Source organism: Thunnus maccoyii, chromosome 12 (assembly GCF_910596095.1).
Source record: "Thunnus maccoyii chromosome 12, fThuMac1.1, whole genome shotgun sequence".
NCBI classification, from domain to species: domain Eukaryota; kingdom Metazoa; phylum Chordata; class Actinopteri; order Scombriformes; family Scombridae; genus Thunnus; species Thunnus maccoyii.
Window position 1 is genome coordinate 19262164 of NC_056544.1, and position 13046 is coordinate 19275209.

The 13046-nt window shown below is 39.6% G+C and overlaps 1 protein-coding gene across 1 annotated transcript in view; it reads right to left on the bottom strand.

Moving 5' to 3' along the window:
* egfra (epidermal growth factor receptor a (erythroblastic leukemia viral (v-erb-b) oncogene homolog, avian)) overlaps positions 1-12597 on the bottom strand; it is a 42314-nt gene extending 29717 nt beyond the window's left edge. The window contains exon 1 of the mRNA XM_042428591.1: positions 12375-12597. Within this exon, the coding sequence (XP_042284525.1) occupies positions 12375-12453 (79 nt within the window). The 5' untranslated portion in view covers positions 12454-12597. The remainder of the gene's footprint in view (positions 1-12374) is intronic.
* Between the last annotated feature and the right edge of the window lie 449 nt (positions 12598-13046).

A 13046-nucleotide genomic window follows, 5' to 3' on the forward strand; every position in this document is an offset into this window, starting at 1 on the left:
ACACGAGGATCCTGGCTCAGAATCCCTGTGTATGAAACACACACTACGAACTCTCAGTACTACTCCAAAGAGTGGATGATCAGTGTATAAAAACTCTCCCATGTTATCCAACATCTAAACCAGGGAGAATCTTAGTAAGAACCCACAGAAAAGAGAGAAATTGGCTTCATTTCATCTTTGTTGTATTATAGACGGAGAAACTTCAACTTTAAGACAATAATTACCTCAATATTGGGGTTAAACATTTTGACTCATATTATACAACCATTACAATTATGGTGAGACGGATCATTCTTGACCTTGGAAACAGTAGTTGACACAACAATCTCACCACAAGGGCCATGTGGCACTGTAGTTGGTCTGGAGCTCTCAACCGTATTACACAATCCTCCATAACTTTCAAGCAAATATGAGTGAGAAAGTCCTTAATGTGCACTTAAAAAATGAAAGTTCGAACATCTACAATTCCATAACAACTGGGCAAACTCTATCTGCTGAGAAAGACTGTGTCATACGATCAAAAGCTCCGGCACAGCGACTAAATGGAATTTGTGGTGAGATTGTTTTCTCAATTTTAGACATGATAGAAATGCCTCATGTCATCCCTGTGTTACTGCTGTCAAATATCAGCTTTGAATAAATAGCTCAAGGGATGCAATGTTGTTTCTAGCTCTGAATTCTGGCTCTCATTTTGGATGTTTTTCCAATGGCATTCATAACTGTCCAAGAGAAATCTTGGACTGTTCAGATCTCCTTCTTGGAAGCATTAGACGTCAGTGCATAAAAGTATCTAAAATGCTGCCATACAATGGTAGAATAACAACAAGAAGAAAAGGAAAAGGCAATTTCCCCTACCAGTCTAACAAATTCCTCCTGCTTGACTTTTATAAAGAAAGCAATCATTCATTGGATTGTTTACATGTCCTTTGACCCGAAAACCCAATTAGGTTTTAAGTATTTTTAATCTCTTGGAAATCTTCTGCGTGCCTGATTATTGGAATAATGCTTGGATAAAAACTAAACAAGTGGATTCATATTAAAAAATCTCAGACTACCTTCTAATCAGCTCAGGAAAAGGTTGTTGATGTGGCGGATATAGTGCAGGTCCACAGCATGGATGTATTATACAGTAAGAGGGCTAATCCTTACTGCCTGGAACTAGTCCAACTATGCACTCCAGGGTATTTCTACCAGAGAACCCATTCTCCACATAGCTATCAAGCTGAAGTGGCTTCTCATGAAAATAAAAGGAGAGAGTAGAAGATATCGATCATTTATCGGTGATGCTTTAAGTGTCATGGGGCTGTAATATGACACAGTGCATGGGTATATGTTTATAATATATGGCCTTCACTAATGGTTTATTGTGCAATCATGCAATGAGAGGGTCAATTCCACCTTTTTTATGGAGGGAAACATTGCAAGTGGAGCAAACTGAATTCCTTCTTTTTATTTTTACAGGCCTCTGGCTTCAATTATGAAAACATGTGGTAATGAAGATGTTCCGCTTTAAGTCCCACCAGGAAATTAATTCTAAGCTCAACGAAGCATTGGTGCTGTTGAAACTTACTAGGAAATTAGAAAAGGTACTACGGAAGGTGTGTTGTGTTTAGAGCATATTACATTTTGGTGCTCCGGGAGTTAAACATATCACAGATCAACTCCGTAGCCCAGTCTTGCCACTGCTACACTATTATGAGCAATGTTGTCAGCTCATCTAGAAATGGCTGGGGTGAAATACATTTTATGATGCCGATGAAATCCCTGAGAGGTGATGCTGGCCTGTAAAATGCTGGAACCATGGTGAGAAGAAGGGCTGACATCTTCTTTTTCTCATCCAACACACCCCGTCGCAATACACTGCCAGCAGCCCTATCATCATTGTTGTCGTAATTCAGACTGAGCTTTGTCACGAGGAGGAACGTCTGTTATTTGCTTGCCAGAATTATAGTTTACTTGTCTATGAGATAACCTGTCAAGGTCCTTCTTGTTGCTGAGTTCTTTACTGTATTTAGGCATCTACAAAACTCCCTGGTCTAAAATACTTTTTTTAGCCATGCTAACAAGGTGGCTCTAGGGATTGCCGGTTGGTCGTTCTACCACTTTGGTCTGCACTAATGGACAAATGTTAGCATGCTAACATGCTAAACAAAGAGTGAACATGCTAAACATTATACCTGCTGAGCATGAGCATGCTGAAGCCACAGATATAGCCCAAAGCGGACACATATACAGATAGCTGCAGTCACCAGAGATGCATGGTAGTTCTGTTTCTGGAGTCCGCTTGGAGGACACCTTCCACACATGTGCAGTAGATCGGCGTCTACTGGAAAACGTGTCCATGCAGACCTGTGTGGACAAGTCCACATGGTCACAACAAATTGGATGTCCGCAAAGGGCCAACACATACACCGTCTGATGACAAAATTTACGTCATGCGGACCCTTGTGGATGCAGAAAATATAATTTCAGCATAACACTAGCATTTAGTTCAAAGCACTGCTGAGGCAGCCTCACAAAGCCACTAGCATGGCTTGGTCTTGTTGCCACTTCATTGCATTTTTTTCTCTACTAATATTTATATGTTGAATTAGATTCAATATAAAGCTTCAATACAGCTTAAATGGCTTCTCTTACTATAGCCTTCATAACTTTTAGTCAACAGGGATGCCTTTCTCCTCGCTGTTGACACAGGGCTGTAAAGTCGTGTCTACAGGGCAAGTTAAGGTCAAGGAAGACAGATAAGCCTGTGTCAAAGAAGAAAACAAAGTCCCGAATAAAGAACCTTTTGTCCTTGACTTGGGGTTTCTGCAGAAAAGGAGATGCATATTCAAGTTTGGTCTACACGAGGCACAGGGGCTGAATGCATTTGTCTCATACATGTTCCTTTTTCTTTGTGTATGTTTCTCATTTATGCATGCTCTCTCATTATCTTACTTAGTACCCAGCCACCCGCCCACTATGTATATAGGCTAATTTTCTGTAGGAAACAATCCTGTCAGGAAGCCTGGGGAAGCAGACCACAACAGGCACACTGTAATTTGAGAAATCAAGTCTCACAATCTGCAGATTGTCAATAACAGGCCTTTTCAAAGATGTGACAGGGGGTCTAGACTAGAAGAAACCCGGGGCAATACAGGTATCAGTTAACAAATGTAGATGTTTCCTGAGCTCATTAGAAACTCTGCTCTGTAAAAGTAAGTTTCCGACTTTCCTGTGCACATGCAAAATTAATCACCAAGGTAATAAGCCTTATTTCTCTTCATGCTGGCATCTAAGTGCTACTGAATGCAAGATAAAAAAAAGGTTATAACATCACTGGGGTTTTATTTATTTTCCTTGAAGAGATTACTGAAAGTGTATAGCAGTCTACAAAGACCAAACATGGCAAAACCCCTTCTGTTTGTATTTGACTAGTTATTACTCGTCATTAACAAATAGTGGAAAGTTACATACTGTATGTCTTGATTGACACTGTACCACACCTTTGCAATGAAGCGTGTAATGCCTTAATAACACAAGCAAAAAAACCCCACTCTTTTCAGAGGTAGTCGAGCGATGAAAACTATCAGACAAGCCTGATCAAGATTCCCTTGAGAGGCATAAATAATTATGTATTATATAAATTAAGCAGATGCAGTTTGATATAATCACCCTCATCCTGAGTGAAGTGGTCAGTTGCCGTAAAGTCAAGCTGAATAATTTAACGTCAATGTCTGTTACATTCTCCATTGTTTACAGGTGTGAGCATGGAAAAAGTAAAACCTTTACTATCAACTGACTGCAGACCAGAGCCAATGCAAACCAATGGGAAATACCCTAATGGTTCAGGTTAAAGCTGCTGGAGAGCTCCAACATCCTTTTAATCAGGATGTGAGACAGGAAGCCCCCCTCTTTACACTGCAAATGTGGATAACAAATTAAACATCCTGGATCTAAATCCCAATAGCTTTTGACAAATGCTGGAATTCATTTACAAAATCGGATAAATTAACAATAATGTACCAAAAGGTCTAAACTCACTAAGAGTGAGTCAGAGTTTAAAACACACCATTTAGTTTACTAGTCTAATAGACCACACAGGAAGAGGCTAAATGCTATTAGGGAAGCAAGTTTCAGAGATCAGCCGCCACCCTCGAACTAGCTCTTTCTTCTGAAATATTTTGAGATGGGGATTTGTTTGTGAAGCTATTGTTCTCCTCCCTATGGGCAATTCCTCTTTTAGACAAGCAGTGTTTGAAGCATTGCTCCTCAGAATGGCCTGTAGGTCGCTAGAGAAGATGCCACACCTACATGTCTTAAGGATAATGGTGAAAGACTCTCATCTCCAATTCGGACTCTAAAGTGAAGCAACAGAAACAAGAAAGAACAGATTGAGGCCTCTCTGATTAATGATTCAGCTGGCAAAAATACCAAAAATCTCACCCTGTCTTTCTGATGTTTGTTTGTCTATCCTCGACTTTCCTGTTTTTCTTCCATGCTGTGATCCATCTTTTGATCTGTACGCCACCCTTGTCCATCTCTATTGACTTCTCTTGCATTTGCGTTGTGACAGATCCATAGAGCTAAGCACTGAATACAAATGCACAAATGTTATTTGTCTGTAAGGAAAAAAAGGCCTCAGACTCAGACTACAGTGCGTCTGTTCACCATCCCGAACTGCAAAATTCTCTTTAGCAGGGCTTGCAGTGTGTTAGAGCCATGGTTTTCATCCGAGATGAAAGCCGCCAGGATGGAAACATGTTCAGTGCCCACTTTCCATCTTCACTCTTTCTACTAGCAGTTACTGTTTCAGCAGTTTCAGTCTTACAAGACATTCACAAAATGCTTCGTCAAACAAATGAAAAAATGGAATTCACCCACAACAGAAATGAATTGGAGAAATCTGGAGGAAGTGCTGCAACTAGTATAAACGTAAAGGGTGTGTACAGTTAGTGCACTGGCAAACATATACTAACCAACCAAAAGAGAATACTAATTTCTTTAACTCATATCTAAAAAAAAAAAAAATAAATGCATGACTAATGCATGACTAAGTCAATCATGCAATTTTTCCAACACATTTTTTTTAAATCTTGGAACTCCTTACTAGTCTTTAAAAAATATACTATACAGATGTACATGTATGTATATTTAAATACAGATAACCCATGAAATGAAGGAATGCACCAATATGTGTTTTGAGGATGCTTGTTATACTGTGTCCACTACTTTTTCATCTAACAAATGCCAATACTGACGTGCATTTTTGTTACAATCTTGGTAAAAAAATGCAGATGCAAAACAGGTCGAAATTTCTGTCATATGTATCTTATTATGAAGTATTATTTATGTCTTCAATACTGATTATTTTATTGATTGATTTCTCAATGAATCATTTGCTGTAGAAAATAGTGAAAATGACCAATTGCCATTTCCCAAAGCCCAGCCTGATGTCTTTTAATAGCTTGTTTTGTGTTCTTTCCAAAACCCAAAGATATTCATTTTTACTATCACATAAGACAAGAAATCATCACAGCTGAGAGGTTGTTTAGTAATTTGGTTTGAAAAATTACTTAACCTTTTAATTGATTACCAAAAAGGTTGCTGATTAAATTTCTGTTGATCGACTAACCATTTCAACTCTATTGTTATTTATTTATTTATATCTGTAGATATATTATGAATCCCAAACAAACTGAGAATGACCAGTGAGTCATGTTTTCCAAAGATAAGGTCACTTTTCCCAAAAACAAAGGCTTAGCATCGCCCCAAGAGGCAAAAAGATGAAATCATATGAAATTATGACCACTCCTAAAGATGTGTTGTAAGAGATAGAAACACACAGGCTAAATAACTCAAATGGAGCTGAGGCCTCTTTTCCCTTTTAACACGACACTGCACCTGATGAGATGGGAAGATAGCAGAAGGCCTTTTTTCCAACCTGAATTCCTTGGTCTCTTTCCACTGGAGACACTGAGCACAGCCACTGGATCATGGAAAGGCCATAAATGCAGCGGATGACTTTGTTACCATGTACAAACAAAGGACGCAAATCAGTTCAATGAGTAACCACATTCACTCACTTATTCATGCTGTGCTCTCAGTGGATGTATACAAACTAAAGAACGTCTATGAGTTGAAGTATTTGCAGGATTCCATGCAACACATGGTGGATTACTTTGAATGAGAAGTCAAAAGAAGATCTTTTAATAATTAAAATCACTGGTATAGCAGGCAGCATTTCTTAACTCATTAAATATTGATGTCAGACACGAAAACAATACATAAAACTTTATTGTTTGTGGTTTGTTTAGACTGAAAAACATTGGACCCAGACACATAATTACAGCAGTGAACTCAGTAGAGTGCAGATCTCCACCAGGTGTGTCTGGAGGCATGTATAGTCTCATTTTTCTATCAGATGCATAATATAGTATGATGGTATTGTAACCAAGCGTTCTGGGTTTGCCTCACCGTATAAACTTAATAAGGAAACAATAAACGTAACAAGAAGTCCAAACTTCTCAATTTAAACCTTGTTATTTATTTAAATTATTTTGTTGTAACACACCACACAAAATGAAACCCCTCTTTTCCTTCCTCTACCCTCCCAAACAAAGAAGAGTTGAATCTCACTCAATTGTCCCTCCCGGCTCCCTTACAGTCAAGATGGCGGTGAAGCTAACAAATACAGGGATTTATTCATCTCCTATCATGCCTAACTTTAGTGGATCATGACATATTGGGTATGAAATTAATCTGCAGATGCTCAGGTTTAAGATAAGACCCAACTTTTCTATGGATGTCAGTTTTTGAGCCACGACAAAGGCCAAAATGTAGCCTGCAACAGACTTGTTTGTAGCCTAGCCAATTGCTGGAAATGCCTTTTGCTGCAGTTGTTGATGACTTGCAGCCCTTATCTGCTGGTTAAGGGGAGAGAGGAAGCAGCAGTCAATGGCGGTATAAAACGCATTATAAAAAAGGTTTTTTGTCAATTGTGGATCACTGCAACCATGACAGATCCTTGACCATACAGCCATAAATGTGAACAAAAAACGTTAGGCTGATGGGTCCAGTAGTATGCAAGATTAGCTGCGGACAGACGCACACATGGACACACACGACCAAGCACATGATCTCCATCAGGCTTACGCTTGGCGGAGAAAACAATTATAGAACAGCAGCACTTCTTGATTTTTTTTGTTACACAATAGATTTACTGTATTTAGAGGTGCTCTTACGGTTAAAAGTAAGAACAAAAGCTGCTTCACTTCTCTCTTGATGACATACATGTCTAGCCTCGGGTGCGTCTGCTGCACGGCATAGTTCTCGGCTGCTCTACAAAAGTATCAGCGCTGCCAGATAACCTGCCCTCTACAGAGGCACTATTGTCTCTGAGTGAAACCAAAATCCTGCACCTCGCCAGCAGCTCTCTAAAATCTCTACCGCTCAGACATGATGCAGTTTATCAAAGCTGGGAGGGAGGGAGGCGAGAAATGATCCTCCAGCTCCCACGGCCCAAAACCCAAAAGCCATATTTGCAACAATGGCTGCAGCAGATGGAAGTCTGGGAAGGTCGTCAGTGGACCAGCAAAACACAGCAGCACAAGTAGTAGCACCAGGGCCACTCTGGACTCTAAAAAGCAGACTAGAGATTCTAGGATTACACAGTATCATAACCTATATTTCACTACTGACATGCATCTAGTCCAAGAGAGTGGGCTTTAATGAAAAGAAAAGGCATGGTTTCTGAAAGTTATGGGGAAAAAAATAGGTGACTGATGAGAGAAGCTGGCTTGTTAGATCCCAACACAATGCAGAAGGAAAAGCACTTACTCAGGATGCTGAAATGCGCCGCAGGACTGAAATTTTGTCGTGATTCAGCTTAACTGTGGCAGGTGTGCACTGAGCAGGCACATTTAAATGTATAAATGATTGAGCTGAACCCATATATTATCTTCCAATCTCATTCTGGTGAGAACTTGAATAATCCATTAACACTGAAAAAACATATTGATATAAGCGGGTTATCCTGTGCCCAAAGCGAACCGGGAGCCTTGCTGTAGAGATTAAGGATTTAGCCACCGACATGCCCCTGAGATTAGTTTGATCTTTCACAGGTTTTCTCATATAGACCATTTAGAAGAACTCTCAGAGAGGTTCACCTCATATCTGCACTTGGGAAAGTGACATTTAACAATGAAAAGTAGAAGAGGTTAGAAAATATTTAAGTGTACAATAAAAAAAATTCAATCATCTCCTCTACAGTACAGCTCCAGTCACAAACAGGAGTCCAATTGATTCCGAGACCATTTAGCATTTCATATGGAAATAAATCATCACAGTTATTACTTGTGGTTGGCTGCCGGGTAAAGCCGTGGGCATTATTTACAACCTTCCCACAGATGATGACAGTTAATAACCGAGCATGCCAGCAGCGCGGGACGAGGAGCTTTTCTATTATTCAGCAAGTCCCTGTCTGACTCCCACAGAAGCCATCACGCCCTGCCAGGATGTCACTGAGCGGAGGACTGACAGGTGGGCTTCCTGAGGGAGAAGCTGCTCACTGCCAGGTGCATTAACAGATCTCAAATTCAATTCCATGAGGCCCAAATGTCTTCACCATTAACAGGACTTCATCATGAGGTGGGCTGACAGACGGGGCTAAAAGACCACCTGGTTAAGATTCTGTTAAGATTCTGATTATCATTTAATAACTTTGGGTATCCATCTTTGATTAGAGAAAGGATTTTTTTTCTTTTCATTTGATTTCATTGTGTACAGGACTTTTATTTAAATACTTTGTCAAAACTGTTATAAGGCACATCATTAACAAATTCACCATTCACTAGTTGCCATTGAGAAGGCTGACAAGCTTTCTAATTTTGTATGGCACAAATGTCGTTTACAGTGATAACAGCAGTAGATATACCACTCAAAATACTTGGTCATTGTTTAAACAATGGGCCCTTGATTTCAGGCAGAGGTAGAAAAAAGACTTTCATAGTCTCTCAGACTATGCTGGCTGAAATGACAACAGTTGCAGATGTTATCAGCTGTACTGTGCTAAACCCCATGACTGAAAATGTTGTTTCCAGCATCATGTAAAATAATTCCAGCTGACTCTTTTAAAACAATAATCTAGTAAAAGGGGTCTTAAATATGCACTGGCTGCATACATGACGTGCTAAAAGTCAGCATCCTTTCCAGCTGATGACCAATCTAGAAAATGACGAAATAAGGAAACGGCATTGTTCTTGTATTGTAGTGCAGCAGAGCAGTGTTTGGAAGGAAAACAAAAGATCAGCATGTTATTTCTTTGAAACAAAACCCTGGTTATTGTTCATATTTTCAAACAGTATTATTTGGCAAACATAAAGCAAACTTGAGTAAGTTGGGTAGCTGGAGTGTCAACTTTGACAAATCCAATTAAGAGTAGAGCTGAGTTGCTAACGTTAACTCCAAACTCTGACAGCAGCCACTGGCTTCCACACGGTGTGGAAATACTTGACAGTGGATGTGCTACTCATGAACAGCGCTTCTCTGTAATCTTGGTTGCCACTGTAGGTAAATGAGCTGACATGCTAACAATTGCATGTTAGGTTGAAACAGATATACACACAGTTTAATCCATTCCTTACATGTTAACACCTGCATTTTTGGTTTTGGAAAGACTAAAAAAAACCCCTCCAAACTCTTTTAATGCCTGCTGTGCCTAGATACGGGTTTTAGAAAAGGGCTTTAGTGACGGTCGATTGAAAAGTAATTGTCTGTGTGTACACATTTCGAATGCAACTGTGTCTGTGATTAAGCAAACACTGAAACATGACTAATGTTAATGATATTAATGTAAGGTGTTCTCTCTCCAGCTCATTGATCTATACAAAGGTTTGTATTTTTCAGAAACCTTCTGTTAGAGAACACCCGAATACAGAACAATGTGCACCGATGGTCCATTTTTCATCCATGATCTCCATTAATTTGACGTTTTTTTTCCTCAACTTGAAAATCTTTTGCCACTTCCAAGTGTAAACAGCTGACCAGATGTTCTCTCTTGTTTCTTAGCAACACAAACACTTTCAGGTCAAACAGACTCTAAATTAGACCCAATAGTTAACCATCGCTGAAAACCATGTATCTCCTGCTTTGGTGATAAGTCGAAGGATTATTATGCTCCTTTGTGGGTTGAAAAAAATTATCCTTCTTCTTAAGGTTTATAAACCCCTTTCAAACCCCACTGGATTATCTCAGAAATGCTTTGTCACTAAGCTTACAGCAAGACTATTTATCTCTCTTTTTGTTTTGATATTTTGGAGATACTTGTTTTCCACTGGAGATTGCGTCTCATATCACAGTAGCGCAGCGTCCCAGGAAAACATACACCTCTGACTATCAAAACATAAGCTATATGATGTCTGTTTGGGCAACCGTGTCATAATCCAGTCATTACACAGTGGCTTTGTGACACAATATTTCAAGTAGTCAGCATGCAATTATTTAAGAAAAAACTCCGCCATCTATGGTTTTATTTATCCATGGAGTTAATGGATAAACCAACCTCAAATGAACTGTGCTACCCTCCAGGTACTATTTCTTTAATCAATAACAACGATTTATGTGTGTGTTGTGTTCATCAGGATGGAAAAACAATCCACATATTTGAGCTTTTGTTTTTCATTTATGAGTTTTGATGTCATAGGGACATAATTGGCGTTTGACATCTTGTTCAAATCAGGTTTGGACACTGTGTTCTTGGAAAACACGGTGTGCCACATGGAAACATCCGTCTTAGCCACTGGCCAAAAACAGAAACCAACAGGAACAACAACAACTAAAACTGTACCAAATACCATGGCGATCATTACAGCTGCTCATTTCTAATCTTCTCTGGTCTTAATAAAATACCAAAATCCTTATTTACTGTGGGAGACTTGCTGCTGCATGAAACGTGTGCTGTGTAGTTTGTTTAGAAGCCCAGAAATATTTAGGAACTCTGTCTTTTTGGCTGACAAACACTTTTGATTTGTTATGGTTTTCTTGAAACCGGCACTGGTTGTTACTTGTTGGAGTAGACAGGAAAGATGCAACTTGCCTGTGTGCTGCTGGCACTGAACACACTGTGCTTATCTGCTTATAAGCAGGAACAACAGTGCAATGAGCATGCATACAATGATGATTCATGAGAATAGGAAGACATTAGAGAGCAAAGTGATACTTCTGGTCACTTTCTCTCCTCACATCTGGCCTGTACAAGGTCTGAGTCACTTGAATTACACGTGGAATAAATTTGAATATTTTTAAAGTGCTTCATCTCACACTAACATTTAGAAGATGTGTTCGTTTAGACTTCACACTTGGAGTATTTAAAATAAAGATGTCATTTTGTGGAAAATGGAAAAAAAAGTACTGAAGCAACAGTCAAAACAGTGCTGTTTATAAAAATAATAAAAAAGGTTTGTGCGACCTTTACTTCAGGGCCAAAAGAAAGCCTTAAAATAAGCAGAGCAAGAGAATTCAAGAGACCTGCCACTTCAGCGCTAGTTCTCATATTTTCATCAGCCTCCAGGCTCTCTGTTTTATGTTATTTCTGCAAGTAAGTGACTGTCTTCACATTTTGATCTAATCTCCTCTGAGAACCAGATGCAAACTGTGCTCATGCACCAGAGCCTTGTCACTCAAGAGGATGCTCAAATAGAAATATATATATATATGTATAAATAAACAAATGTGACCCGCTGAAAAGGCATCAGAGGCAAATCTAGTACGAGATTTATAAGTATAATCTATAGTATAAGAAAAGGTTAGAAAATATATCAGCAGTATGTCCCAATTTCAATGTAAATTTAGCCTATAAAGAAAAGAAAAAATGTTCACACCCTGCTTAGAAAAAAGATACAGTTTTCTAAAAAATAAAAAAAGAAACATTACGGGACTAGAAAATAAAGTATGCCAGCAAATTGCACAATCCACATCCCCTCCCTGCAGCATCATCACCAAATACTTGGGTCATAGTCATTTCTCATGGGATGTGGCAAAGATGCGTAATTTGCGCAGTTCACTAATTGGCTAATCAATCCCAACTTTAGCGCAACACGCACGCGATTCCACCGTGATTATCAATAACTATATCGCGCACTGAAACTGAACGTTAAACTTTACTGAAGCCTCTTTATAGCTTTTCCCAGGTCACACAGCCTGAACACACCGAGACTGTGAGAGAAACTTTTCTCCCACGCTAGATCAAGTTTCTCCGCGGCTTTCTGAGCACGACTGTGATTTCTGTGAGATTCACGTAAATGCTGGACGGGCAGAGAGGAAAGCGAAAGCCCTTTTTTATAAAAACCATTACAACATAGCCACGTTACGCGTAGTCTACCAGCTCCCTGACATACCTTTCTTTTCCGCCAGAACAGAAGAGCCCAAGCAGAGCAAAGAGGTGAGAGTGATCCACCTCAGAAAATGCGTTGCCATCGTGTTTTTGAAGCCCCCGGTGAGAAGGTGTCATTCCATACCAACAAAACGCGATATTCCGCTCTATAGAAACCTAACAATCTTTGAGGTTTCCCCTCGTTAAGTGAAAGACTTTTCCTTCTCTAGGAAACTCAAACTTTGACAGCTCCTCCTCCTCGCAGATATCTCCAGCAGTCCGTGCTCCGGCAGTGAGGACAAACCACTGGCTCTGACGTCAGCAAGAGGGAGGATAGATGCGACTCTCAACAGCTCAGGTAGAGACAGAGTGGATGCGTTTTAAAAGAAACACCCCCCCCCCCCCCCCCCAAAAAAAAAAAAATCTACTATTTTCCGGAAGTGGTCTGCAGTATGGTGAAGGACGTATAATCTGTAATATAATGGAAAAACACTACACTGATGTTTTTTTTGTTGTTTTTTTTCTGCATCACTGAGACCAAACCAGTTTCTCTGAGTGATGCAATGATAAATAAAACGCTGGATAAACTTCCTGTCAATGAGCATATTTTGGCAACAGTGGACAAAAACAAATAGTACTTGCAGAAAACTACAAATCTACTATCTTCTTCTGTAAAAGCAGGACTGCAGCCAGTGAT